Source organism: Sander vitreus, chromosome 16 (assembly GCF_031162955.1).
Source record: "Sander vitreus isolate 19-12246 chromosome 16, sanVit1, whole genome shotgun sequence".
NCBI classification, from domain to species: Eukaryota; Metazoa; Chordata; class Actinopteri; order Perciformes; family Percidae; genus Sander; species Sander vitreus.
Genome location: NC_135870.1, coordinates 3,020,095 through 3,047,594, shown reverse-complemented (window position 1 = coordinate 3,047,594; position 27,500 = coordinate 3,020,095). Strand labels below are relative to the sequence as shown.

The following is a 27,500-nucleotide window of genomic DNA, read 5'->3' as shown; positions in this document are numbered from 1 at the left end:
ACCGTGCTGAGACAGGTGGTAGTGCAGGTCGCCCCCTGAAAACACACCCACACACACAGACACAGACACACAGACACAGACACACACAGACACAACAGAGTGCGTCAGTATAGCCTCATTAAAACATCATGCCTCAATCAATATCCATGAATAGTAATCCTCTCGGGGGAGAAAATGAGAATGGATGGGAGGCCTTCTACGACTCTTCCCTGCACCCAAACTCTCTGTCTTCACGTGTATCGACGAGTTGTACATTTATAGCACACAAACTGAAGCTACAGCCTCGCACGGAACAATCAGGACCGTGCTGCCTTTCAAAAAGGGGAATTGGCCTGACTGACTGAGTAATACTATATTCGTGTCTCGGGCGGACTGACTGGGACTTTAATCTGCGGCGTCCTACCGTTCATGAGATCCAGGATGAAGCAGAGCTTGTCGGGGGTGTGGAAGGCGTACGTCATGCACACGATGAACGGGCAGTCCTGCAGAGAGGGAGAGAGTGAAGAGGAGTTCAGTGCTGTGGAAACAGAACGGTGTCCGTGCTCCGACACTTTGAGGCTAAATCAGAATATCTGTTTAAATACACACATAAATGATCTGGTGAAGCCCTAAAGTGAAGTAAAGTGAAGCCCTAGTGTTTCTGCACGACAATGGTACTATTACCACACTGCACATAAAAGTCTATATGGTATATATTCTGTTATATAATGTTACTGCTACTACATTGCACATATCTGTACATGTTGTTCATACATTGTTCATATTACATAGCCCTACTTATTCTGCTCTTATAAGGTAACTTCTAATACACCGCATACATTGTGTATATACATACATTACTCGAAACCACCTTCTGTAAACCAACTGTATCCTACTGTCTACACTGCACTGCATTTCTTGTCCTGTCTGTACCCGTCTATACTTTGTATATCGCGTTGCACTTTTCTGCTCTTTTTGCACTTCTGGTTGGACGCAAGCTGCATTTCGTTGTCTTTGTACTTGTAGTCTGCACAATGACAATACAGTTGAACCTTAATCTAATCTAAAACTGAGTGAAGTTTAGGAAGAATGAAGATCGCAAAGACCGATGACGTCATACGCGTGCATATTAAGTAGCCATGTGTTACCAGCTCCAGCGGAGAGGACGGTTTATTTACGCCAGCAGCTAAGTTCACAAGATTTTGCCACATTTAACAACACAAGTCACCCAGTCAGTCCTCTCTAACTGTAGCTCTTATATCTGTGTACACGGAGAAATCATTTCAGAGTTCATAAAATGTATGAGGGGCGGGATATATCTGATCGTGCTAACCCAACAGGCCATGTTTGGTCATTTAGTCTGACATCAGTGGGTGTAGTGGTTCCTAATTTAAGATAAACAGGTCATATATTACCCGACAAGTCCTGGGTGTAAATGTTTATTAACAACTAATCTCCATGTATGAAATAGCCCCCACCCCTTACACTGAACAAAGTCAAGCAACACTGTTCTGCTCATCTACCTCATATACATTTTAATCTTACAATTACAATACTGTTATTACTATATGACCATTGCACTGAACTGCCTTGCACTATATTTATATTTATATCTCAAATCTCAGACTATTCTCATACTGCACTATTCCTTCCCTCTCTTCTTCAATTGTTATTGTATATTTCTTGTAAACTTATGGTTAGGGTTTCTATTGTATTGTTATACTGTATACTTAAAGCGCCCATATTATGAAAAAAATCACTTTTTCGGGGATTTGGGGAGTTATTTTTTGTCTCTGGTGCTTCCACACGCATACAAACTTGGAGAAAAAAACATCCATGCTGTTTTGAGTGAGATACGGTTTCTGAACGTGTCCTGCCTTCAGTCTCCGGGTGAGCTGGTCAACATCTGCACGGCTTTCTACGTCACTAGCCGGACGAGGTGGCTAACCGTTAGCATGCTAGCTCGTTCTGAATGGCAAAACACTGCTACAACACACACGAGTTCACCATAATCTACAAAAGAACTACTTCCATGTCCCTGTTCTGCAGGTATTCCACGCAAAGTTGGAAGTCGTTTAGAAGAAGTCTCCCGGCTAATCCTGCCTTGTACTGACTGAAGTTGGAGAAACAGCTAGCTAGCTGATGTGATCCTTACCTAGCTACTGAGCATGTGCGACTGACAACAAAGATGGAACAGAAGTGAGAGGTCTCACTCTGTAGCTAAAACAGAGACCTGAACACAGGGTGAAAAGAGGAGCTGCAGCAATGTGCAGTACAACAAAAATTAAACCATGTAAACCTATTCTGATATAACCTCTAAATACAATTATGAACCTGAAAATGAGCAGAATATGAGCACTTCAATTTTGTATTATATTTCTTACTGTCCTTTATGGTTTTATTCTTTATATGTTAAGTGAGTGTTGTACTTTGAGAGCAAAGATTAATTGGAGTCAAATTCCTTGCCAATAAAGCCGATTCTGAACTAGTTTGTGTGATGCGACCTTTATTTATTTTTTTTCAAATGAAGTGATGCTTAAATCTCCACTCTGCCAGAACCGTGCGTGCTGCTGCATGTTACTCACCCCCGTGCTGACTAGCGACAGCATGATTCTCTCATTGAGCGCTAGAGTCTCGCCCTGCTTCATCTTGATCCTCTTCTTGTCCAAGCACTTCATGGCATACCTGACATTCAGAGAAACAAAACGGCACAGATTACGCCACGGCAGTCGCAGCTGGGGTCGTGTCCTCTCGAAAGCTTTTAATCTCTTCCCCCCCCCCCCCTTACATCTTGCCCGTGTCGGCCTTCCTGCAGCCGTACACCTCTCCGAAGCCGCCCCTGCCGATGATCCGATGCACGCTGAAGTCGTTCATGGTCAGCTGAGAAAAGAAACGAGCAGAGGGACTTTAACAGAGGCAGGACAGGAGGGGAAACAATCTTTTAAGGAGGGCTTCACACCCACCGACTTGTTCACACAAAAGCTACATCTACACAGAGATGTACGTTTTGGTTTTTTAAGCGGCGTTTTGAGAAAAAAAAACGATCTCCGTCCACACAAGAGTTGTAGCTCCAGGAGCAGAACTAGCCTCCGTCCTTTCTAACATACAGTGGACATACGAGCTACATGTACTACTGCTACGCTTCGGTTTAACCCTCCTAGTTTAAAGTAAGTTTCTATATCAGAATTGCAGGGATCAACAAAAACAGTTTTAGAAATCGTTGATTAAAAAAAGAAATGAATGAAAAAAATTCAAAGAAATTCGACAAAAGCGTCGGAAATAGTGACGAAAGACCTGGGGAAAACAAATCGACAAAATCATTTTTAAAATATTGCTGAAAAGAAATCGACAAAAACGTCAAATAGTGACCAAAAACCTGAAGGAGAAAAATAAATAAAGAAATCAATCGACACAAACATCGGGAAAAGTGACGAAAAAGGACAACAAAAGGTTGAAAAAAAGGTTTTCATCGAAAATGTTGGACCCAGAAAAAACACCAAGCTGCGTGGTCGACGGGAAGACAACACAAGGCTCTCCGCTCCGCTAAAGATCGCCAGGCGCGCCGTGGGCCGTTCAGACAGCCGGGCAGGAAGTGGAACAACGAGAGCATCCAGTCAGTTTACCAAACCCCCCGAACACTTTTTATTGGTTATCAGACAAATAAAACGCTGATACAGATCATCTGCAAACTGCCAAAAAAACGGGCCGATAATCGGTCTATCACTAATCAAATGTGTAAATATGGACGGAGCTAAAAGTCTTGTGTGGACGGTGGGGGGGGGGGGGGATCGATACAGCATAGTTTCGCGATATTTTCCGTGGCAATACTGCATCGATACACAGACGCCAAGTATCGATCTATTATTATATACGTGTTGGTCAGTTTGTCTGCTTGACTATCCCATTTTGCAGCAATAACATTAAAGTGAGATGAAGAAACGGAGAAATGTATCTTTTTAGATAAAACAAGATGTTGACAACGTTTTCCTTTGGGGACATCATTTGAAATTGGGAAAACTCTGAAGTTGGAAAGAAGGTAATCCGTTGCAATGTATCGCAGAATATCGCGCTGTGTTTAAAATCGCAATAATATCGCATTGTGCCATAAGTATCGTGATGATATTGTATCGTGAGGCCTCTGATGATTGCTCTGATGCTTTCATTTTCATTTTATTTAGTTATTGCATTTGGGAGAAAAAAAGTTTTCACAACAGTATCCTGACTAAACGTGGTCATATACCAGTCTGACATTCTCTCAACATGCGTTACTCTGATTTGAACTATTAGTCAAAATGATTCATAATTTCAGCACTCAAAAAATAGGTATAATTTCATATAAATGAGGTTTATTGGTCATGAAGTCCAAAAAAATAGGTGTAACACTAATAAGTTGGTGTTAGTGGTGAAGGAAAAAGGAAAAACTCCCGCAAAACAAATGAAACGTAAACCTTGAAAAAAAGCGGCAAGAACGTTAAAAAAAAGGGGTCTAAAATAAAGGCTTCATTTTTTTTATTTTATTTTTTTTTACACGGGAAGGGTTAAAAATCAAATGTTTAGAGTAGAGATGTTCCGATACCGAGATACTGCCTAAAACGCTGGTATCGGTATCGGGAAGTACTGGAGTTCATGCACCAATCTGATACCACGTAATAAAGCCCTAAAGGAAATCTACATTAAAGTAGTTTATTTATGTTCTTTTTCCGTTATAACTGACTGTCAAACTGGAGAATAAAAGAACGTTCTGGGGCGTTCATGTTTCACAAAGAGTTTAACCTGAGCCAGACTGACAACAAAGATAGAAATAATATCACATCCATACAGGGATAGTAGTATACAGCTGTTATACATCATATCATCCATACAGGGATAGTAGTATACAGCTGTTATACATCATATCATCCATACAGGGATAGTAGTATACAGCTGTTATACATCATATCCTCCATACAGGGATAGTAGTATACAGCTGTTATACATCATATCATCCATACAGGGATAGTAGTATACAGCTGTTATACATCATATCCTCCATACAGGGATAGTAGTATACAGCTGTTATACATCATATCATCTATACAGGGATAGTAGTATACAGCTGTTATACATCATATCATCCATACAGAGATAGTAGTATACAGCTGTTATACATCATATCATCTATACAGGGATAGTAGTATACAGCTGTTATACATCATATCATCCATACAGAGATAGTAGTATACAGCTGTTATACATCATATCATCTATACAGGGATAGTAGTATACAGTTGTTAAAACATAATAAAATATATGACACACTGGTATCGGCCGATACACAAGTTCAGGTATCAGAATCGGTATCGGGAAGAAAAAAATGGTATGAGACCATCTCTAGTTTAGAGCTCGTACTCACGTGGATGTTGAGCTCCACGTTCTTCCACTGGCAAAAACGGGTAAATTTGTCACTGAAGGAAAGACAAAAACAGAAGGCAAAATGTGAATTTACTGTGTGAAGTAGGGCTGCAGGATATGAGGAAAATATGCGATAACGTTGTTGAATATGGCGATAAAGGTATTACATATCCGATAAATAAACAGATATTAAAGTGTGCTCAGTTTCTGCTGCTTTCAGTATTCTGCTAAAATACAACACACTGCTGGTTGCATTTAAAACTAATGAAAGGAAATCATTTCCAACTCTTTTATTCAACAAATTGAGCATTGAATTAAATATAAAAGGCAGCACTATAACAAGAATGTTACATTTTCTACTGATACTCTTTCAACTAACACAGAGAACTCTCTGGGTGTCTCCTGCGATGCGTCGCAGCTCTTTGCGATGTGTTTATTGTGACAGTTGATATCGCGATGGCGATACAAATGAAGATATGTTGCGCGGCGCTGGTGTTAGTCCTGTAACAAACGAGGAAACCCTTCCAACCGTTCCTCCGCAGTCTCACCTCTCAATGAACTTCTGGAAGATCGTCCCCCTCAAGCTGTCGCAGATCTCCACTATGTATGGCTGCGGGGACACACGCACGCACACACACACACACACACACACACACACACGGTTTCTGTCAGTAACTATTGTGCTTGATAAATATACTGGATGGACAGTAGTTTAACGCTGAGGACGAAAACCACACCGGTGCGTCCAAACGATGTCTGCCAAAACTTACTTTGGCAAAGTATCCGCCGTCAAAGTTTTTTTTCCCGCTTTTTCTGACTTTTTGTAAAAGTCTTGAATATTTATATACAATATACAAATTGAATACAAGCGACACGGAGTAATAATGATCTGTACATATACAGCAAATTATATTTGGACGAGCCAAAGAAAGAACTACGTACAACCTCACGGAATAATGAAATACATTTCAAAGAGCATTAGAGGGAGCGTTACATGGACAAAAGAAGTTAAGATGACATTATTTAAGACCTTTTCAAGCCGTTAAAACTAAGACTTTTGAAGACCCCCCAGAGTGAAGTGGGCGTGGGGGCTTGTTAAAGCAGTGTTTCCTCTGTGTTGATTTTGCAGTGGCGGCCCGCCACGGCAACATTTCTGCCGCCACGGTATCAGAAACAGGGCAGACGCACAATGTAGTCGCGGTCGCCTTTAAATGAGCCTGTCAACATAATGCACCCCCCCCGTTGGCTGCCGCTCACACTGCTATTTAACAAGTAGAACTAGTCAGAGGTTATTGGGCCCGTCCAGTTTAACTCCACATACTGTTGCGTTGATGGAGTTTATTGTCAAAACGTTTTCTTCCGTCCGAGTCGACTATTAAACCAACAGCTCCACCGCGGTGGGTCCGTTCTGATTGGACAACGTTCAACTTGTCAGTTCTGTCAGCTCATCGTCCTGATATCAAACATCTGGAAACATTAAAACGGTACGTGAGTCCGTGTGACATTTCATTCTATACTTTGGATTTTGGTTTCCCTGTGAGATTTTGTAGACCAGTTGTAGATGTTAAGCCCTATAGCTCCTCAAAAAAAAAAATACAGTTCAATCACAGCTGAAAATACGCCTCATTGTGTGTGAATTAAAAGGTGAATAAATATATTCGTTTGTGCTTTCAGATGTGTTAACGGCGTCTTAAAAAAAAGAAAGAAACAAATGACTTCATCGGTCGTGAACGAAATCGGCTGAAACAACAAGATTAAAATAAAGAAATCTTTAAAAAGACAGACAAATAATCAAACAGCTGCACACAGAGAACAAAGAGACGCTGCTGCTGACTCACCTGATATCAAACATCTGGAAACATTAAAACGGTAAGTGAGTGAGTCAGTAAGTGTGTGTGTGTGTGTGTCTGTGTCCTAAAGGGAACACTGTAAAGTGTCTGCCGCCTTCCTTTTTGTCTACTGTTGGAAGTTCAAACTCCCAGTGAGCCTCCGTGCGTCTGCGTTCTGACCAGTGAGCTCCAAAAAGACTCCTCTTTGTTTCCAAAGAAACATTGAAACGTTACGGCGACACTGAGGGCTTCACAAAGTACGCAGGAAATACTGACAGGTTGAGGCAAGACCTTTGAAGGGAAAGTTTTTAGTCACTGGGGGGGGCTTTTAGATCCAGAATAGAAGCCGTGTTGTAGTCTGGAAGAGGAAATACTTGATTAGATTTACTGAGCTGAGAGAATACAAGCCTCTGTTTTTTTGAAATGTTGTTTTCCTGGGTGGCCTGTTGGCAAACTGACGCTCCTCACTTCATGTATAATCACCAGCAGCATGAATCTGGGAGTTTAAAAATAAACTATAATAAAATAAAAACTGTTGACAGAATTGGGAAAACATGAATGCGTATTTAAAATTAGGGCTGGGTGACGATGTGAAAAGATACAAACACTTTTAGAAACATTTCGTAAATAGGGAAATGTAAAACTTTCATAAACTGTTGACAGAATATATTCCATACTAACACAGCATCACAAAAACAAAGCTAGTTTTAGCCCAGCAACCAATCCCAACTTCTACAAATACAAAAGGTAACAACATTGTGATGTGCTGCTCTGATTTCTGATTAATTACTCTGTGTGTGTGTGTGTGTGTGTGTGTGTGTGTGTGTGTGTGTGTCTGTGTGTGTGGTGTGTGCCTGTGCATGTGCGTCTGTGTGCCTGTGTGTGCGTCTGTATGTGTGTGTCTGTGTGCCTGTGCGTGTGTGAGTGCGAGTGAGTGAGTGAGTGAGCAAGTGTGTGTCTATGTGTGCGTGTGCCTGTGTGCGCATGCGTGTGTCTGTGTGTGCGTGTGTGGTGTGTGTCTGTGCATGTGCGTTTGTGTGTGTGTCTGTGTGTGCGGGCATCTGTGTGTGCATGTGTGTGTGTCTGTTTGTTGTGTGTCTGTGTGTATACACACCTACAGATGTGTCGAGGGTGTGAAGTACAAAAATAATATTTTACACTATTGTCATTAGTCAGTGTCAGCCGTCACTGACGGGGGGGGCAGATCAGTCTGTGTCATGTCACCATTTTGGATGTTATTCTTTCACCGTTTCATGTCACTAATTACTCTCTCATTTTGGGAAAAACAAAAGTATTTTGATATGTCACAGCAGGAAAAGCACAGGTGTAAAAAAAACAATCATATTTGTGGGTGTTTCTTGTGTGTGAAATGACTGGGACGTGTGTGGGCGTGTTGTGCTTTTACCTGGAAGAGAGTCGGGGGAACCTGTTTCTTCGCTAAGTGACTCTGCACGTGGTCCACCGCCGTCTTAGAGAAGGGCTGAGACAGAGACGAGGAAACAGACGGTCACGTTAGGTTCACACGAAAGAATCATTCTTCTCACTTCCGTTTTCTGTGTGCGAGGCTGTGCGTCCCGTCCACCTACTGGAACATCACCTGGACGCTACCATGCAGTGGTGGGATGCAACTAAGTACTGTACTTGAGTACAAATGTTGAGGTACTTGTACTTTACTTGAGTCTTTTCTTTTCATGCCACTTTCTATAATCAAAAGTGGGCTTTTTGCAAAGTTTGTGTTCCTTTAGACGGTTTTTGTTGATTTTTTAGTCGCATTGTCAATGTTTTTGTTGCTCTTTTTTCAACACATGCAGACATGTAGACATAGGGGCCTCCCTAGAAAGGCTAAATGAAGCTCTCAACCCCCCCAATGTTGAACTCAAAGTTACGCCCTTGCTAGATACTGTACTCAGTCCAAATGTTGAGGTACTTGTACTTTACTTGAGTCTTTTCTTTTCATGCCACTTTCTACTTCTACTCAGCTACATTTCAGAGAGAAATGTTGGACTTTTTACTCCACTACATTCATCTGTTACAGCTTTAGTTACTAGTTACTTTAGTTACTAGTTACTTTAGTTACTCCACTACATTCATCTGTTCCAGCTTTAGTTACTAGTTACTTTACACATTAAGATTACTGAGATGATCAGACCGTTAAACACACAGCTGGTTGATCCTCTACTCTTTCTACAGTGGGAGGATTCTTCTTTACTTTTAATACTTAAAAACTACATGTTCCTGAAGATACTTACACACTTTTACTTCAGTTACATTTTCAATGCAGGACTTTAACTTGTAAAAGTATTTTTACAGTGTGGTATTAGTACTTTTATTAAAGTAAAGGATCTGAATACTTCTTTCAGCGCTGGTACCATAAAGAAGACATGTTTGTGTGTGTGTGTGTGTGTGTGTGTGTGTGTGTGTGTGCGCGCATGTGTGGGTTTCTGTGTGTGGGTTTCTGTGTGTGGGTTCGTGTGCGTGTGTGTGTGCGCGTGTGTGGGTTCGTGTGCGTGTGTGTCCGTGTGTCCGTGTGTGGGTTTGTGTGTGTGTGTGTGCGTGCGTGTGTGTTGGTGTGCATGTGTGTGCACGTGTGGGTTTGTGTGTGTGTTGTGGGTCTGAGACAGGAAGTGGAAGGATTGCCCACACTCAATCCACTTTTTGGCGTTAGTCAATCATATGTGTAGTTATTTTATCAGAGTGTCCACTGATTCATGTCTCAGTCCGTAGTGTCCGTTGACTTTTTTTCTGGAGAAAAATCTGAGTAACCGTGTCGACCAGAACAGAAAAACTGTGAAAAATAAACCCATACACTACCGATGAAAAGTTAGGAATCAGCTGTTGATTGTTGTTGTATGTGTTGAGGTTTCTCTTTTTCCTTCAATAATAACCATTTAAAAAGAGCTGAAGTCAGAGTAATTCAGACACCAAATGTATTATTTACTTTTGAAATAGACACAAATGAATGAATACAATGAAATGATTCAAACTCCGTTAGGTGGATGCCCCCCACAGTGTTGCATGATGGGAGAATAATGTTGGAAAAGCGTCAGTGACCCTGGATCGTTAGTGAAGCTCTAAATATTGAGCTGTTCCCCCTGCAGTCTGCTCAGTTAGACTGGGATCTGTCAGTCCGGAGCACGTTCAGCTGAAGTTCCAGCAGTGCTGACCCAAGACTAGTCTCGCTTTGCTAGACCTTCCTCCACAGTGCTGCTGAGGAAGGTCTGGCTAATCCACAAAGCATTCTGGGATGGGAGAAAAAAAATGCTCTGGTTTATCGGCATTTCTTTAAACCAATCACAATCGTCTTGGGCGGTGCTAAGCTCCGGACGGAGCCACGGTGCCTCTGCTAAATAGTCTCAGGAAGGTTGGTGGAACATGTGTACGTTTAAAAGTTTTAGTCGTGCAACAGAAAACTCAGATTGGACAGATAGTCTAGCTAGCTGTCTGGATTTACCCTGCAGAGATCTGAGGAGCAGTTAACCATAGTCCTCACAAATCCACCGGAGGTTAGAACGCCAACACAGAGACAGAGGAAGGGGACGGACACCCGGCCGGATACACCCGGATACAGACATGCATCCGGCGTAATTTCCTGCGGCACCGGAGCAATCCCGGAAGTGGAACGTTGTCCAACTATTCTCCAGTCTTGGCCTGCATGCACGTTTTTTTCTCTCCAAAAAAAACTAAAACTAAAAAAAAACGAATATCCGAATCTCAAAATTGAGAATGGAATACCTACCCATCGAACGAAAATTCAAATATTCGGATCCAGCCCTATACATGAATCCCCGACTATTTTCATAACCGACTAATCAGTTTGAGTCATTTTCATTTCAGTCATTTTCAGTCCAACTTGCGTGATGTCAGCTTGTTAAATGTGGTTACACTTTACTTGAAGGTAACTACATAAGAGTGACATGACACTGTCATAACTGTGATTATAAACAAGTCATAAACATTTATGACATAGGGCTTCTTTTAGTAAGTGTCATTCAGTTTTTGTCATGACAAGTTATGGTTAGAGTTCATGTGTTATAACTGGGTCATGACAGTAGATACATAGTATACAAGTAAAGTGTTACCGAATTTGTTCTAGTCTCTTCTCTCCTCTGTGACAGGAAACTGAATATCTTTGAATTGGGGACAAAACAAGACATTTGAGGACGTCATCTTGGGCTTTTTGGGGAACACTGATCGACATGTTTCACCATTTTCTGACATTTGAGAGACCAAACAACTCATCTATTCGTCCAGGAAAAGAGTTGCTAGATTAACCGATAATGAAAATGATCGGCGGTGCCCTCACATGTGAACAGGACAGCAGCTCCTTCATGATGTAGCCGTCGTAAATCTGCCGGCTGCGGATTAACCGCTCCTCCTCCGAGTCCAGCTTCTCGTAGTCCTTAATCTGAAAAATAAAAAGGAGACACGCGAGGTCATCACAAACGCCACGACACGACAACACAGAGCACTTCCTGGGAGGGGGCGGGATCTGGAGGAGCAGGATTACCGGCCCCAAAGCTGTCACCCGTCCCATGATGCCGTCTAATCCCGCGCACACACACGCGCACACACACACACACACACACACACACGCACGGGACCTTTAGCTTTAGACTTACTTCTTCGTAGAACTTGAGCTGCGGCACGGCCTCGTCGATCTCATTCAAACAGAAGTCCTTGAACAGCAGGAAGCCTGGAGGACGCAGAGCAAAGAGACACAGCGATGAGAAACGCTACGGACTGGTTTACAGACACGCAAGGGCGGAAACTTTGGGTTCAACACTGTCAAAATTTGACGGAAAAAAACTCGATACAAAAGGTGACAAAAACGTTGAAAGAAGCATAAAAAGAGCAGGAAAAACCTAATATGTTCAAAAAGTAACAAATGTTGGGCACCCGGTCAGCTCACCTGGTAGAGGGAGCGCCCATATATAGAGGTTTACTCCTCGACGCAGCGGCCGTGGGTTGGACTCCGACCTGTCATTCCCCCCCCTCTCTCTCTACCCTTTCAAGTCTAAGCTGTCGTATAGAAATAAAGGCCTAAAATGCCCAAAAAATAATCTTCAAAATAAAAAGTAACAAATGTCGGGGGGGAAAAAAACTCAAAAAAGGCGACAAAATATCGCTAACAAAATGTCAAAAAAAATTAAGAAAAGAAAAGCGTCGAAAAAATAAAAAAGGTCTAAAAAAAAGCGACAAAAAAAAACTATATTATATATGATAACTGATCTGTTGGTGCAACACGTTGGTCCTGACTGCCATATCTCAGCGATCAGATGGATTGCCATAAAACTTGGTTAATATCACAGACTGCAGAAACATATATTGAGGTAGCAGCTGTGACGTCACCCGTTGGTTTGATGGGTTGAGTGTGGTGATACGGGCGTTTGGTCTTTGGTATCAAAAGTGATGAAAAATATATGTATGTGTTAATATGTATACATATGTACCTATGTATGTACGTATGTGTGTGTGTATACAGTGTGTCTACGTATGTACAGTATGTATGTATGTGTGTGTACAGTGTGTATGTACTGTGTGTGTGTGTGTGTATATGTCTATATGTATACGTTTTCTCTCTCTTCAGTGTGACACTGTAATACTTCTGTATTTTATACTATTTATCGGTTTGTGTTGGACTAAAAAGATGAAGTCTGCTTCCATGACGTGTGTATCCTGAAACAAAAAATGTGTGCCATGTACCAAGCCTGTGAAAAATTCAATAAAAAAAAAAGAAACTGTGACTTGCAAAAAAAATATATATATATATATATATATATATATATACACACACTGTATCATTACAACCCAAAGTGTCCAGCAGAGACTTACTGAAGGAAACACCTGTGAAACCACATGAATGGGACCATAAGGGCAGCTTTGACAGTATTAGCTTTGATATTAGATGGAGGTTGTCTTGTTACACACCCACACCCACACACACACCCACCATAATTACAGTAGATGGCACCCGGCATTACTGGCTGAAAATAACACACTCTCAAACGCACCGACAACGGGTAGGAAAAACGCACAACGTGCAGTCAAATCTACATTATGTGAGGACGAAGAAGACTAGAAGGAGGAGGAGAAGAAGGGTGGGGGGGCGACAAAAACGCATCCACGTTGCTTGCAGAGATGAGAAGCACTGTTGCCATGGTAATTGCCTCCGTGGCTACGGGCTGTGTGTGTACAATGGTGTGTGGAGACACAGAGATGAGATGTACAGTAGCCTGCTGCTGCCCGCCGGGAGGCCGGGCCGGCGAGTTGCAGAGCTTCCTCTGATGACTTTGTGACGTCTCCGACAGCGTGACCGAGGTCACAACAGAGACATTAAGAAGACGGGGACGACTCGAGACAGGAGGACGGACAGGAGTGACGAGCTGAGCCGCAGCATGTACTGTACATGCTGGGTGTCGCTACGTAGGGATTAGGGCTGCACGATATGAGGAAAATATCTAATTGTGATTATTTTTGACTGATATTGCGATTGCGATATGATTCACGATATTGGAGGGAATGATCATTTTTGTACCATTATACTCAGTTTCATTGAAATATATATATACACACACACACACACACACACACACACACACAGTGGGGAGAACAAGTATTTGATACACTGCCGATTTTACAGGTTTTCCTACTTACAAAGCATGTAGAGGTCTGTAATTTTTATCATAGGTACTCTTCAACTGAGAGAGACGGAATCTAAAACGAAAATCCAGAAAATCACATTGTATGATTTTTAAATAATTAATTAGCATTTTATTGCATGACATAAGTATTTCCTCACCTACCAACCAGTAAGAATTCCGGCTCTAACAGACCTGTTAGTTTTTCTTTAAGAAGCCCTCCTGTTCTCCACTCATTACCTGTATTAACTGCACCTGTTTGAACTCGTTACCTGTATAAAAGACACCTGTCCACACACTCAAACAGACTCCAACCTCTCCACAATGGCCAAGACCAGAGAGCTGTGTAAGGACATCAGGGATAAAATTGTAGACCTGCACAAGGCTGGGATGGGCTACAGGACAATAGGCAAGCAGCTGGGTGAGAAGGCAACAACTGTTGGCGCAATTATTAGAAAATGGAAGAAGTTCAAGATGACGGTCAATCTCCCTCGGTCTGGGGCTCCATGCAAGATCTCACCTCGTGGGGCATCAATGATCGTGAGGGATCAGCCCAGAACTACACAGCAGGACCTGGTCAATGACCTGAAGAGAGCTGGGACCACAGTCTCAAAGAAAACCATTAGTAACACACTACACTGTCATGGATTAAAATCCTGCAGCGCACGCAAGGTCCCCCTGCTCAAACCAGCGCATGTCCAGGCCCGTCTGAAGTTTGCCAATGACCATCTGGATGATCCAGAGGAGGAATGGGAGAAGGTCATGTGGTCTGATGAGACAAAAATAGAGCTTTTTGATCTAAACTCCACTCGCCGTGTTTGGAGGAAGAAGAAGGATGAGTACAACCCCAAGAACACCATCCCAACCGTGAAGCATGGAGGTGGAAACATCATTCTTTGGGGATGCTTTTCTGCAAGGGGACAGGACGACTGCACCGTATTGAGGGGATGATGGATGGGGCCATGTATCGCGAGATCTTGGCCAACAACCTCCTTCCCTCAGTAAGAGCATTGAAGATGGGTCGTGGCTGGGCTGGACTGGGCTGGGCCCCCCACCCCCATGGGCCACTACTGATAATTTGTCTTTGGTTAATTCTGATTATTTTATGCATGCAGCCACAAATATTCAAGATTGTACTGCGGCAAAGTGCGTGGAAAGATACACTCGGAAAGCAGAGTTACTAATTTCCAAGCTAGGTTATTGACAAAAAAGGGCTGGTGTGTTGCAAATGCCAGGGCCGTTTTTTTGATCCCAGTCCGTCACTGCTAGCACAATTCTGGCTGCAACACAATAAGTGCCTGGAAGTAGGGCGGGCGCTACGGAAACCCATAACTTATGCATGTTAAATTTGGAACCGATGATCGGATTCGAAACCAAATTTTTCCAAACGGAAAGAAAGAAAAAAATCCATTGGAATCGTAATTTTGTTACCAAGTTGGAACCGGTTGTTGATGCCCAATCCTATTGCTGAGACGCTCGGTGTGTGCGTGTCGGTGCGCTCCTCTGTGGCTTTACCGGATTAGCTTCAGGTATTGGCAAAAATAGACGGCTAACAAGATCCTTGACACAGATCACGGGTCTGATAGTTTATAAATGGTCTTTCTAAACTCTCTTTTTAATAAACTGTCTGTACACTTACAAAGTTCTCAATGCTTCGGTTTACATTTAGGGACCCTCATTATGCTACCGTTGAAGTGTGGTGCTATTTTGAGCCTTTTTAGTGGTATAAAATAGCGATTTGTTTTTACTTTCCCTGTTCCCCCGAATACTAGCGTTGTAAGCTAATCAGCGGTCCGCGCTAGCTTCGTTCAAGCTACAAACACATTCGATTAGCATGAAAACATGTCCCGGAGAGCGATCGAGTGGGTACACGTCTGTCATTAACCCCTAGGTTCGTTTTGTGCCAGAATTGTCCTTTAAGAACGCACGGTTTTTCCTGCATAGACAAAGTTTTGGCGCGCCCCAAAAGGCGTCACACATTTAAAAAAAGGCTTTCTTCTATTTGAAATATGATCAAATAACCTTATTAAACAGAGGAAATAGAAATGAAACCGTCTCGTATTAGAGGCCTGATTCTCTCTGCAGATCAACAAAAAGGGCTTCTGCAGCTGTTATAAACTGTCTGTCTGGCTACGAAAATCAGGCACAGAACACTACAGAAAATGAGCTTCTTGGCTTCTAAAAAGTGGCGTTTGTTTCAGTTTAGTGTCCTCACTGATTCAGTTTTAAGGCACGCTCACTCGCAGCAGAAGCCATTTGTTTTGGTGCCTCGACATACTATCATCCATCCTCCACTTCTTCCCCCCTCTGCTTTATCTCTCCTGCAGACGTGATGCATCATTTCCCCTGTGTATGTACACAGCCGAGTGCACACGGCATCCTTGTTTGCAAAATGGGTGCTACTGACAACTTGCCGCTTCTCACAAACACACGCGCACGCACGCACGCAGGTTTTCAACAGCTAGGACTAAACGTGTGAGAGAGGAATTAAGAGAGAGGGACAGAGGGGAAAACGACAGTTCTTACATCACCAAGACTCAGGGATTAACCTTAATCGCTGAACACTTCAACACTGCCCAGCTAATTCAACAAATGGCCTCTTCCAGAGAAGACAGACACACACACACGGAAACCAGGCACTCACACACGCAAACACACACACACACACACACACACACCAGGCCTTCGCACACGCAAACACACACACCAGGCACTCAGACACACGGAAACCAGGCACTCACACGCAAACACACACACACAAACACCAGGCCTTCACACACGCAAACATACACACACCGCACTCACACATGCAAACACACACATACACCAGGCCTTCGCACATGCAAACACACAGACCAGGCACTCACTCACACACACACAGACCAGGTACACACTCACACACACACACAGACCAGGTACACACACACGGCACTCAGCCACACAAACAAACCAGGCACTCACACACGCAAACACACACACACCGGGCACTCACACACGCACACACACACACCAGGCACTCACACAACTAAGCTCAAATCAGACACGAGTTCTTCTGAGCTTTGTCTCATTAGCGAGATCACCTGAAATGTCTAAAAATACCAGACCGGCCTGTTCCTCAGTCACACACACACACACACACACAAAATGACCAACAGCTGGCCGCGCTGTGTGGAGCAGGTCGGGCTGGGGATCCAGAGCGGTTTCTGTGTTTTCTATATTATTATTTATTTAGTTAATGTATTGAACATGTTAAAGAAAAGAAGAAAAAAAAACAACTTATAAGCAACAAAAAGGAAAAACAAAAGGCATCAGCGACTCAAATGATGTGGCTCATGTTCAAAAGGGGGAGGAAGAAAGAAAGAATACATCTTTGGGTGGTACACGTCCTCGCAAAAATCACAATTTTCATATTTTTCAATGAAAATGAGATCCCTCAGCAACATATGAGCGACTCAAACAACGTTGTGCACGTTCAAAAGGGGTATAAAGAAGTTTTCTTCAGTCTTAACTTAGAGACTACGCACGGCAGTAAGCATGATCGGTCAGTAACGGCACTAAGTCCGTGTTACCTTGTTTGACAGAAATCTATATGCATTTGCCTGTTATTTCTGACAATGTCAAACAAAAATGTCGATGATGCTCGAGTAAGTGAAACCCCAAATCAACAAAACAAAAAAATATTAATATTTGAATAACACCGTTAAAATCACCAGGAGAGTCCAACACGGCCATAGCCTGGTCCTACCAGACTCTGGTCCACTAGCCTGGTCCACTAGCCTGGTTCTACCAGACTCTGGTCCACTAGCCTGGTCCACTAGCCTGGTCCTACCAGACTCTGGTCCACTAGCCTGGTCCTACCAGACTCTGGTCCACTAGCCTGGTCCTACTAGACTCTGGTCCACTAGCCTGGTCCTACCAGACTCTGGTCCATTTAATTGAGAAATCCCTCTAAGCAGCAAAAACCCTGCAGTCCAACCCAAAAAAAAAATAAATAAAATAAATGAATAAAACCACACAGCCATTCAATATTTAGTTTCTGAAGTGTTTGGATAAATTGTTTAAAAAGATTCAGCTCATTATCACAGTTATTTCATTATGAAACGTGGTTTTGGATTTCTTAAAAAAACAAAATGTACTCCATAAACTGGAGCGAGTGCATATTAAGCATGTCCACTAAGGACGGATCGATGCAGCCGGGTGTGCTGCAGGACGCAATTTACCATTATTCCCATTAATCAAATCATTATTTTGTTTATAAAACATGCAGCCATCATAAGGTTTAGATGCTGCACTTAAACCGAATGAATGGAACTGAAAGACTTCCCTCAGCTCTAATGATTGTAGTTGGACTTCTTTAGCTATAAGTTAAGTCTTTAAATGTCCCATGGCATGAACATGTCACTTCATGAGGTTTTTTAACATTAATGTGAGTTCCCCCAGCCTGCCTATGGTCCCCCAGTGGCTAGAAATGGTGATAGGTGTAAACCGAGCCCTGGGTATCCTGCTCTGCCTTTGAGAAAATGAAAGCTCAGATGGGCCGATCTGGAATCTTCCCTTTATGACATCATAAGGGGAAAGGTTACCGCCCCTTTCTCTGCTTTACCCGCCCAGAGGATTTGGCCCACCCATGAGAGAGAGAGAGAGACATCATGGCTTGGAAACAAGCAAAGTGGCAGTTGGTCAAGGCCACACCCCCACCCTCCATCTTGCCACTAGATACAGTATTACAGATACAGTATTAGGGGACCACTAAGTCTATATGAAAGAGACTTCAGATACAGTATTAGGGGACCACTAAGGTCTATATAAAAGAGACTTCAGATACAGTATTAGGGGACCACTAAGGTCTATATAAAAGAGACTTCAGATACAGTATTAGGGGACCACTAAGGTCTATATAAAAGAGACTTCAGATACAGTATTAGGGGACCACTAAGGTCTATATAAAAGAGACTTCAGATACAGTATTAGGGGACCACTAAGGTCTATATAAAAGAGACTTCAGATACAGTATTAGGGGGACCACTAAGGCCTATATAAAAGAGACTTCAGATACAGTATTAGGGGACCACTAAGGTCTATATAAAAGAGACTTCAGATACAGTATTAGGGGACCACTAAGGTCTATATAAAAGAGACTTCAGATACAGTATTAGGGGACCACTAAGGTCTATATAAAAGAGACTTCAGATACAGTATTAGGGGACCACTAAGGTCTATATGAAAAAGACTTCAGATACAGTACTAGGGGACCACTAAGGTCTATATAAAAGCATCCAAAAAGCAGCATGTCATAGGACCTTTAAGCTTTTTGAGTCTTATTTATTTATTATCTGCTCTAGCTTTTTCCAACATTTTAGACACAGATATGGTGATAATAGTCCAAAACGATGTGAAAAAGAGTCGGCAAATGACCACAGAGACCCAAAACAACCTCGAAGGAAACACAAATGACCAAAAAAGCGACACAACTACAAAGAGACACAAAAACCCACAAAGATACACAAAATACGTGCACCCAAGTCTTCTACAAAGCGAGGAAAAACACTGACGTGTGATGGTTCCAGCATAACTGCTTTTGTTTTCTGTTCCCACCAGAGTTTATCATTTAGGAAGTTCCTTCATTCACGCTCGCGTCCTTATCTCAGATAAATATGTTGGGTCAACAGCAGGTTGTGTAAAAGCATTCATTAACACAAACTATGCAGCGGAGAGACTTTATCTACCTATTAGGCCCGCTGTGGTAGTCCCTGTTACACCGTGGTCGACTTGGCAGATTACATTACACACATACCGCCCCCCCCTCCATTGTTTTCTTCTTTTTTATAGAAATAAAACCCTTTTATTTTGAGTCCATTTTCATGCTTCAGCGCCCACGTTCATCAGGTCTTCTGTCACCACCGCAACAACTTCCGTTTTCAACTTAAAGTGCTCATATTATGCTTTTTGGCTTTTCCCCTTTCCTTTATTGTGTTATATATCTTTTTTTGTGCACGTTATAGGTTCACAAAGTGAAAAAGCCCAAAGTCCCCCCCAAAGGGACTTACCATCTCCAACAGAAAACACTGTTCACAAACTGCTCCAAACAGCTCTGTTGTAGTCCAGCCTTTACTTCAGAGACAAACGTGGTCACTTTGTAACACACGTTATAATGCTCGCCTAGCTGCTAGCATGACACGCCCTCATACTCTGCTTCTGACTGGCTAGTAGTCCTTACCTAGGTACTGTCAGGGCACGCCCTCATACTCTGCTTCTGACTGGCTAGTAGTCCTTACCTAGCTACTGTCAGGGCACGCCCTCATACTCTGCTTCTGACTGGCTAGTAGTCCTTACCTAGCTACTGTCAGGGCACGCCCTCATACTCTGCTTCTGACTGGCTAGTAGTCCTTACCTAGCTACTGAGCATGTGCGACTCCTAACAAAGATGGAACAGAAGTGAGAGGTCTCACTCTGTAGCTAAAACAGAGAGCTCAACACACAGGGTGAAAAGAAGAGCTGCAGCAATGAGCAGTACAACAAATATATGGTGTTTTTTTAAAATTAAACCATGTAAACCTATTCTGATATAACCTCTAAATACTATTATGGGTATAAGTATGGGGGGGGGAAAAATCAATTAGGAGCTGGTATCAAAGTCACGGCATTGGTACCGGTATACCCAGCCCTAGTCACGAGTTTATTAGTCTCGCATTGCCAGACCCTCCTCCACAGCGCTGCAGAGGAAGGTCTGGCTAATCCACACAGCATTACTAACTCAGATTGGACAGATAGTCTAGCTAGCTGTCTGGATTTACCCTGCAGAGATCTGAGGAGCAGTTAACCATAGTCCACACAAATCCACCAGAGGTTAGAACGCCAAAACAAAGAGTGTGTAACAAAATGAGCAGATATATGTGAGGTGAAGGAGCATTAAAATAAAAAAGAATAAAAAAAAAAAAAAGCATTTTGTTTTGACTCAAATTTCAACTCAAAAAGGTTTTTTATTGAAGGGTCGAATTGACTGTGTTGCATTATACATACACTGACCTTTACTGGTGGAGAGAGAGAGAGAGAGAGAGAGAGAGAGAGAGAGAGAGAGAGAGAGAGAGAGTGTGAGTGTGAGTGTGTGAGTGTGAGTGTGTGTGTGTGTGTGTGTGTGTGTGTAAACAATGTTAAGTATTCTCCTGATCTCGCTGCTCTCTCGATCTGCAGTCTGACGGTGATTACTAAGTATAAGAGCGGCCTAAAGGCCAGCCGCTAAAAAAAATACTAATCACTGGAGTGGGTTTCAGAGACAACTCTGGCACTAAAACCCTGTAACAATTATTACATCATTGTCTAATTGTCAAAAGCTGTAGTGCTTAACTTTTTGATATTAATGAACGTCCGTTACATTCAAGCCATTGCCAAATGAGTTGCTACAAAGCTAATTAAGACTATCAGCTCCACACAACTCTCTGTGTGTATTTCTCAAGATGACTCATGTATGTTCAGAAGATTGGGCCTCATTCACCAACATCTTCCTAAGTTTTCTCTTAAATATGTTCTTAAGGAAGTCCCTGAGAAAAGTCTACGTCTGATTCGTGACGTGTTCTTAAACAGCAGAATTGTTCGCAGGTCTGTTCTTAGAAGGATGAATCCCAATGTCTTCGTAAATTGAAAGCTCGTGCCTGTTGCTCCTATTTAGCATAGGTAAACGCCCCGTTAATTCCCATAAAAAAGGGCATGAGATGGCAGGGCCGTGTGCACCCTTAGAGAAATGTCCAAAAGACGTGGCAAAGACGGTGGAGGTCTCGACTCCGAAAGATAGAAAAACGTTAGTAATTCTGAAGTGGAGGTACTGCTGCAAGAAGCTAGCGAAAAACGAGACATCGTATTTATTAGCGTCAGCAGCGGATAGAAAGCAGCAAATGAAACTGGAATGCAGTTACTCATGCGGTGAACGCTGTGTCCGGAGAAGGGCGCAGAACCGATGAGGTAGAAAAGAAATGGTTTGATCTGAAATCGGAGGCAAAAAACAATTACTGGGGCGACAGAAACTACGCACTACAGCTTTAACCGCAATTCATTACTAACGTCAGCTAAGGTCTTAAGACGTATGACAAATTGTATTTATACAAGTTATTATTGGTCGGACTATATATTATAAATATATAATCGGCCAGGGCCGCTAATCGGTCTATCCCTAGTAGACATCCAATCTGGCAAACCGTTTATATGACATCTTTTCAAACGCCGCCACCCTAGCCGTCTCACACGCCCACTCCTGGATTGAAGGTCGCACCCCTTCATTCTTCCAGCCGCTTAAAATAATCTGTCTAGCTATCAATAAACTAGTCTGGACCCAGCTTCTTATGTGCTTATACGTCCCGCTTAGGACTGACCCGTCTCCCAGAACTAATAGTCTCAGGCTGAATGGATTACACCAAACTTCTTAGCCACATGACTGACTGTGCAGAAGTTTACCTTCATGTTGTCCTCGGGTCACATTTGACCCATTTTCAAAAAACGTTTTCTATATCAGAAATGTGGGTTTTGATTCTAAATTTCGACCCAGAAAAAGTTGCTCGTTGGTCGACGGCAAGACAACACAAGGCTTAAAACAGACGCTGCGGAAACTTTGACTGTTTACAAAGGCAGCGGCATTGAATACGCCCAACAAGACTACAGCTCCTGACATTTGAACACGCTGCACTTGCTGTGCAATTAACGTTGAATTATCGACACCACGAGACATGCCCCCCCCCCCGAGCTCTCAGCCAAGTGCTGCATGTTGAGACACATCACCGATCATAAATCATATAATCATAATTTACACACGTGGGTTAAGACCTAACTGGCTCAGTTTTAGACAAACAGGACAGGGCCAGCATATGGAGAGTGTCATTCAGAGGCCTCATTCAGAATATTAAACACATCCAAGCTGCATCTAAAGTCATTTTTGGGAACATTATTGTCATTCAATACACATGGGGAGACACACCAACAGATGGTGTAACCTTTCACATGACAGATATTTTCATATTTATAAAAGATTTAAATGATATGAACTAGCTCACACACACACACAGAGACACACACAACCAGAGACACACACACACAGAAAGAGAGAGAGAGACATACACGCACAGAGAGAGAGAGAGAGAGAGAGAGAGAGAGAGAGGGAGGGAGAGGAAGAGAGAGAGAGAGAGAGAGAGAGAGAGGGAGAGGAAGAGAGAGAGAGAGGGAGAGAGAGAGGGGGAGAGAGACAGAGAAAGAGAGAGACAGAGAAAGAGAGAGAGGGGGGAGAGGGGGGGGAGAGAGAGAGAGAGAGAGAGAGAGAGAGAGAGAGATTAGACACACACACACACACACACACACACACACACACAGGGTCAGAGGAGGAAAAAGTGGGCAACAAAGCCAAGAAGCTGACATCTGCCTCACCGAGTACGTTTACATGCACACCAACATTCCACTATTATTCTGAATATGATACAGGTCACGTAAACAGCATTTTCCGTCTGGATATATTTGAATAGGGCCTTTTTCCAAAAAGACATGTGGGATGTCGGTATTATTCAGGTTTTAAAAGCATTCTTTGGTCACGTATACTGTACAGCGGATTCAGAATGCGTCTCAATCAGGGTTTTTACTGCAGTTTGTGACAGTTTACGGCCTCTTGCCTGTTTACGGTCAGATCTGTGCGTTGCTATGGTAGCTGTACACAAACCAACAGTTTGCAGGGCTGCGCTAGAGATGCACGGCCAAAAGAGAAGAAGCATAAACACAGCTACTTTTAAACAGTATGAAAGACTTGGGTATCAACAGGTTCTTGGATATGCACAAGCAAAGGCTGGACTACAACAGAGCTGTTTGGAGCAGTTTGTGAACAGTGTTTTCTGTTGGAGATGGTAAGTCCCTTTGGGGGGGGGGACTTTGGGCTTTTTCACTTTGTAAACCTATAACGTGCACAAAAAAGATATATAACACGATAAAGGAAAGGGGAAAAGCCAAAAAGCATAATATGAGCACTTTAAATTAGGTTTTACGTTATATGGGACATTATTCTATTAGTTTATGTTGTATGTGTATCGGTATGTAGATCTTTTAAAATACCTTTTTTATGTTGAACAATATATACCTATACAAGTTCAGTGTTTCCCACACAGACTAATGTGTGGTGGTGCACCACACTATCAACGCCGGCCGCCGCACATTGCGTTTCGTTATTAAATAAAACATTTTAAACGCCATTTAAAAACATGTTTAGCTGCATTTCCTTTACCTGCTCTCCTCTGTCTCTCTGTCACTTGTGTTTTGCGCGCACACACACACACACACAGCTCCTCCCACCGTGCACACAGCGTCTGTCTCCGTAAAGGAGAGAAGACGAAAGGGTTGGTATCTGTCTCGTGAACACCTTTACACATTCACACATTAAAAAAAGTCCTATAAAGAATATTTCATACTGCGAATACAATGTTGTCAGTGTGTTAATGTTGGAGTCCCGACCCGACTTGCGATTGCGCCCGCTTTAGAAAGTTAACGAGTCGCAAGTTTGCGGTAAAATGTAGTCGGGTTGTCGAGGTCAAAACACTATGTAGCAGCTGTGAATCAAATAAACGCATTATATATAATGTTATGTCATTACTCTTACACTGAATGTTTGCTGCTTCAATCCAGATGAAAACTGACTGAAGAAGGCCCGTGTTGAGGATGAGGAGCAGCCTGAACCGGAGGTATCAGTCTGAAACTGAGCTCAACAGTCCCACCAGTGTAATTAGTGATGTTATTAATTTGTGTACAATATTTTCAGGCTTCAACCAGTGAAAGACAGGGTCAGGGAGAGAGAGAGAGAGAGAGAGATTCGTTAGGCATTGAAGTAGGAGAGGAGGACAGCATCCAACAGCGTGTCCTCCTCAGTTATTGATCCTTGATTGTTACAAAAATAATTATTTTCCCCCACACCACAAATTGCTTTCTAATCTGTGGGAAACACGTTGTAGTTGTGTGTCCCGTTGTATAGCTTTGCCCTCTTACGTATGAGCAAAATGCACCGATATAGATATTCAAATCTATCCAAACCTTTGTGTTTGTTGAGAAGGGATTTTCAAACGTCATTTTTGGACAGTTTCGACGGCCCAACTGAACTCCATGTTGACCAGCCTGGGTGGCCATGAATACCAGCAACACTGGAAGGCAACATTAGGTATAGTGCCAGCAGCATGATGGCTAAATGCACGAAAAACAGCAGCATGGAGTGAAATACATTCACTGCAATGGAACTGCTCAGTCAGCAAATATGCCTGCAGGGGTGAGTAACTCCGAGTGTGTCCAACTTTGGTGGACTTTGACACACAAATGTACGCCACTGACCAACGCCACACAGTTTTCGAACCTAGTAACCCTAGTAACTAAAGCTGTCAGACAAATGCAGTGCAGTAAAAAGTACAATAACGTCCTCTGAGTACAAGTATAAAGTAGCAGAACGCTGAAATACTCGAGCAGGGTTTTCCCCGCCATTATAAAGGTTTAGGTGCAGCACCCGAGCCATGTTGGGTAGCACTTAAAGCCAAATTAATGTAATTAAAAGACTTTTCTCAGAACTAATGATTGTTGTTGGACTTCTTCAACTAAGTTTTGTCTTGAAGCTTTTTGAGTGCCATTTATTTATGATCTGCTCTAGCTTTTCCAACGTTTAAGACACAGATACGGTGATAATAACAATCCTAAATGATGTGAAAAAGAGACGCAAAACTACAAAGCCAGCCATAAAAGTTCATGTTATTCTGATTGTATTCTGGTGTTGACTTATGCATTTATTTTGGAAACTGAAATGAGGTAGAAAGATTTTTGTTGTGTTTAAATTATATATATGTAACATGTACAGTATTTTGATGAGTTTTTCCTGCATAGAGGACTTTTTGGTTCTAAGAATAAGGCACAGCACCCATCTGTTTTGGACACCACCTAACGAATGTACAAATCAATGTGAGCATCAAAACTGAACTGATCTAACTTCTTAATCAAGTTTTGTCTTCAAGCTTTTTAAGTGTCATTTATTTATTATCTGCTCTAGCTTTTCCAATTTTATAGACACAGATATGGGAATAATGGTCAAAAATGATGTGAAATTGTGTATGTTTTTATTGAAAAACGTCACAAACAAATACATGCACCTAAAGGCCGATTTATGCTTCTGTGTTAAATCAACGACATGGGTACATATGTAGGTACTTGGAGATACCTACCACAGACCCCACGCCAGACCCTACCCCAGAACCCACGCCAGACCCTACCCCAGACCCCACGCTAGACCCTACCCCAGACCCCACGCCAGAACCCACGCCAGACCCCTCGCTAGACCCTACCCCAGACCCCACACCGTAGCCATAGGCTACTGCGAAAGCTCTGCCTGGAGCCTCCACAGAACCATAAACCAGGCTTAAGTCTTCCTTAGGCAAGGCAAGGCAGCTTTATTTGTATAGCACACAACAGGGCAATGCAAAGGGAAAACAACCGCCTCATTTTTTCTCTCCATTTAATTTAAGAAAGTTCTGGCACGTCATTAATTTGTTCAATGCACATATTCAGTTGTTGTATTGGACTATAGTCCCCTGGCGATAAGGTTATGTAAATTTGTGTGTCATCCGCATAACTATGGTAACTTATTTTGTTGTTTTCCATAATCTGAGCCAGTGGAAGCATGTAGATGTTAAACAGAAGAGGCCCCAGAACGGAGCCCTGGGGAACTCCGCACGTCATATTTGTATGCTTAGATGCATAATTACCTATAGACACAATGTAGTCCCTATTGTTTAAATAGGATTCAAACCAGTTTAGTACTGAGCCAGAAAGGCCAACCCAGTTTTCCAATCGGTCTAGTAATATGTCATGGTCGACCGTATCAAATGCAGCACTGAGATCAAGTAATACTAAGACTGTAGTTTTGCCACTATCTGTGTTTAAGTGGATGTCATTAAAGACTTTAACAAGAGCCGTCTCAGTGCTGTGGTGTGGTCGAAAACCCGACTGAAAGGCATCAAAACTGTTGTTTAGTGACAAGAAAATGTTGAGTTGAAAACCACTTTTTCAATGATTTTACTTAAAAATGGAAGGTTTGATATCCTATTGCTCATTAGTGACGTGTCTAGATTGTTCTTTTTTTTTTTTTTAGGAGTGGCTTAATGACTTCAGTTTTCAGGGCCTGTGGGAAGATACCCGAGAGAAGAGACGCGTTTACAATCTGTAGAAGATCAGAAGCCAAACAATTTGACACATTTTTGAAAACACACGTTGGTAGAATATCAAAAAACACCGAAACGTCTCAACACAACCGGTATTGTAGGTGTTGTTGTTGGTTCTAACCCATGTAGTTAGGAATGTGGTTTTGTTTAAAGCAGAAGCTAGAAGCTCAGTGACAGAGGCCCTGTTCACACCTCACAGCAGAATGCGTCTCCACATGCATCATGAGTGACCACCTGTGATCAGATCTCACTTCCTGTTTTGAATGCAAATAAACACATAAATCATTTCGATCCGAACCATTAGAAGACAAGCCGTTGTTGGGCCACACCACCTAAGCCAAATGAACGTTAAATCAAACGGGAGCGTCAAGACCAACAAAATGACTTTCCTGAGATCTATTGATTTCAGTTGAACTTCTTTGGCAAGTTTTGGCTTTAATCTTTTTTTAAGTGTT

At 42.5% G+C, this 27,500-nt stretch overlaps 1 protein-coding gene across 1 annotated transcript in view; it reads right to left on the bottom strand.

The window, feature by feature from the left end:
• Window positions 1–27,500, bottom strand: part of grk3 (G protein-coupled receptor kinase 3) — an 89,672-nt gene that overhangs the window by 24,325 nt on the left and 37,847 nt on the right. Inside the window, exons 3-11 of the mRNA XM_078270863.1 lie at window positions 11,819–11,892; window positions 11,503–11,604; window positions 8,605–8,679; window positions 5,919–5,980; window positions 5,372–5,423; window positions 2,768–2,859; window positions 2,565–2,664; window positions 404–482; window positions 1–35 (exon numbers count right to left, since the gene is read on the bottom strand). The exon at window positions 1–35 is cut by the window's left edge and continues 96 nt beyond it. Coding sequence (XP_078126989.1) covers window positions 1–35; window positions 404–482; window positions 2,565–2,664; window positions 2,768–2,859; window positions 5,372–5,423; window positions 5,919–5,980; window positions 8,605–8,679; window positions 11,503–11,604; window positions 11,819–11,892 — 671 coding nt within the window. The remainder of the gene's footprint in view (window positions 36–403; window positions 483–2,564; window positions 2,665–2,767; window positions 2,860–5,371; window positions 5,424–5,918; window positions 5,981–8,604; window positions 8,680–11,502; window positions 11,605–11,818; window positions 11,893–27,500) is intronic.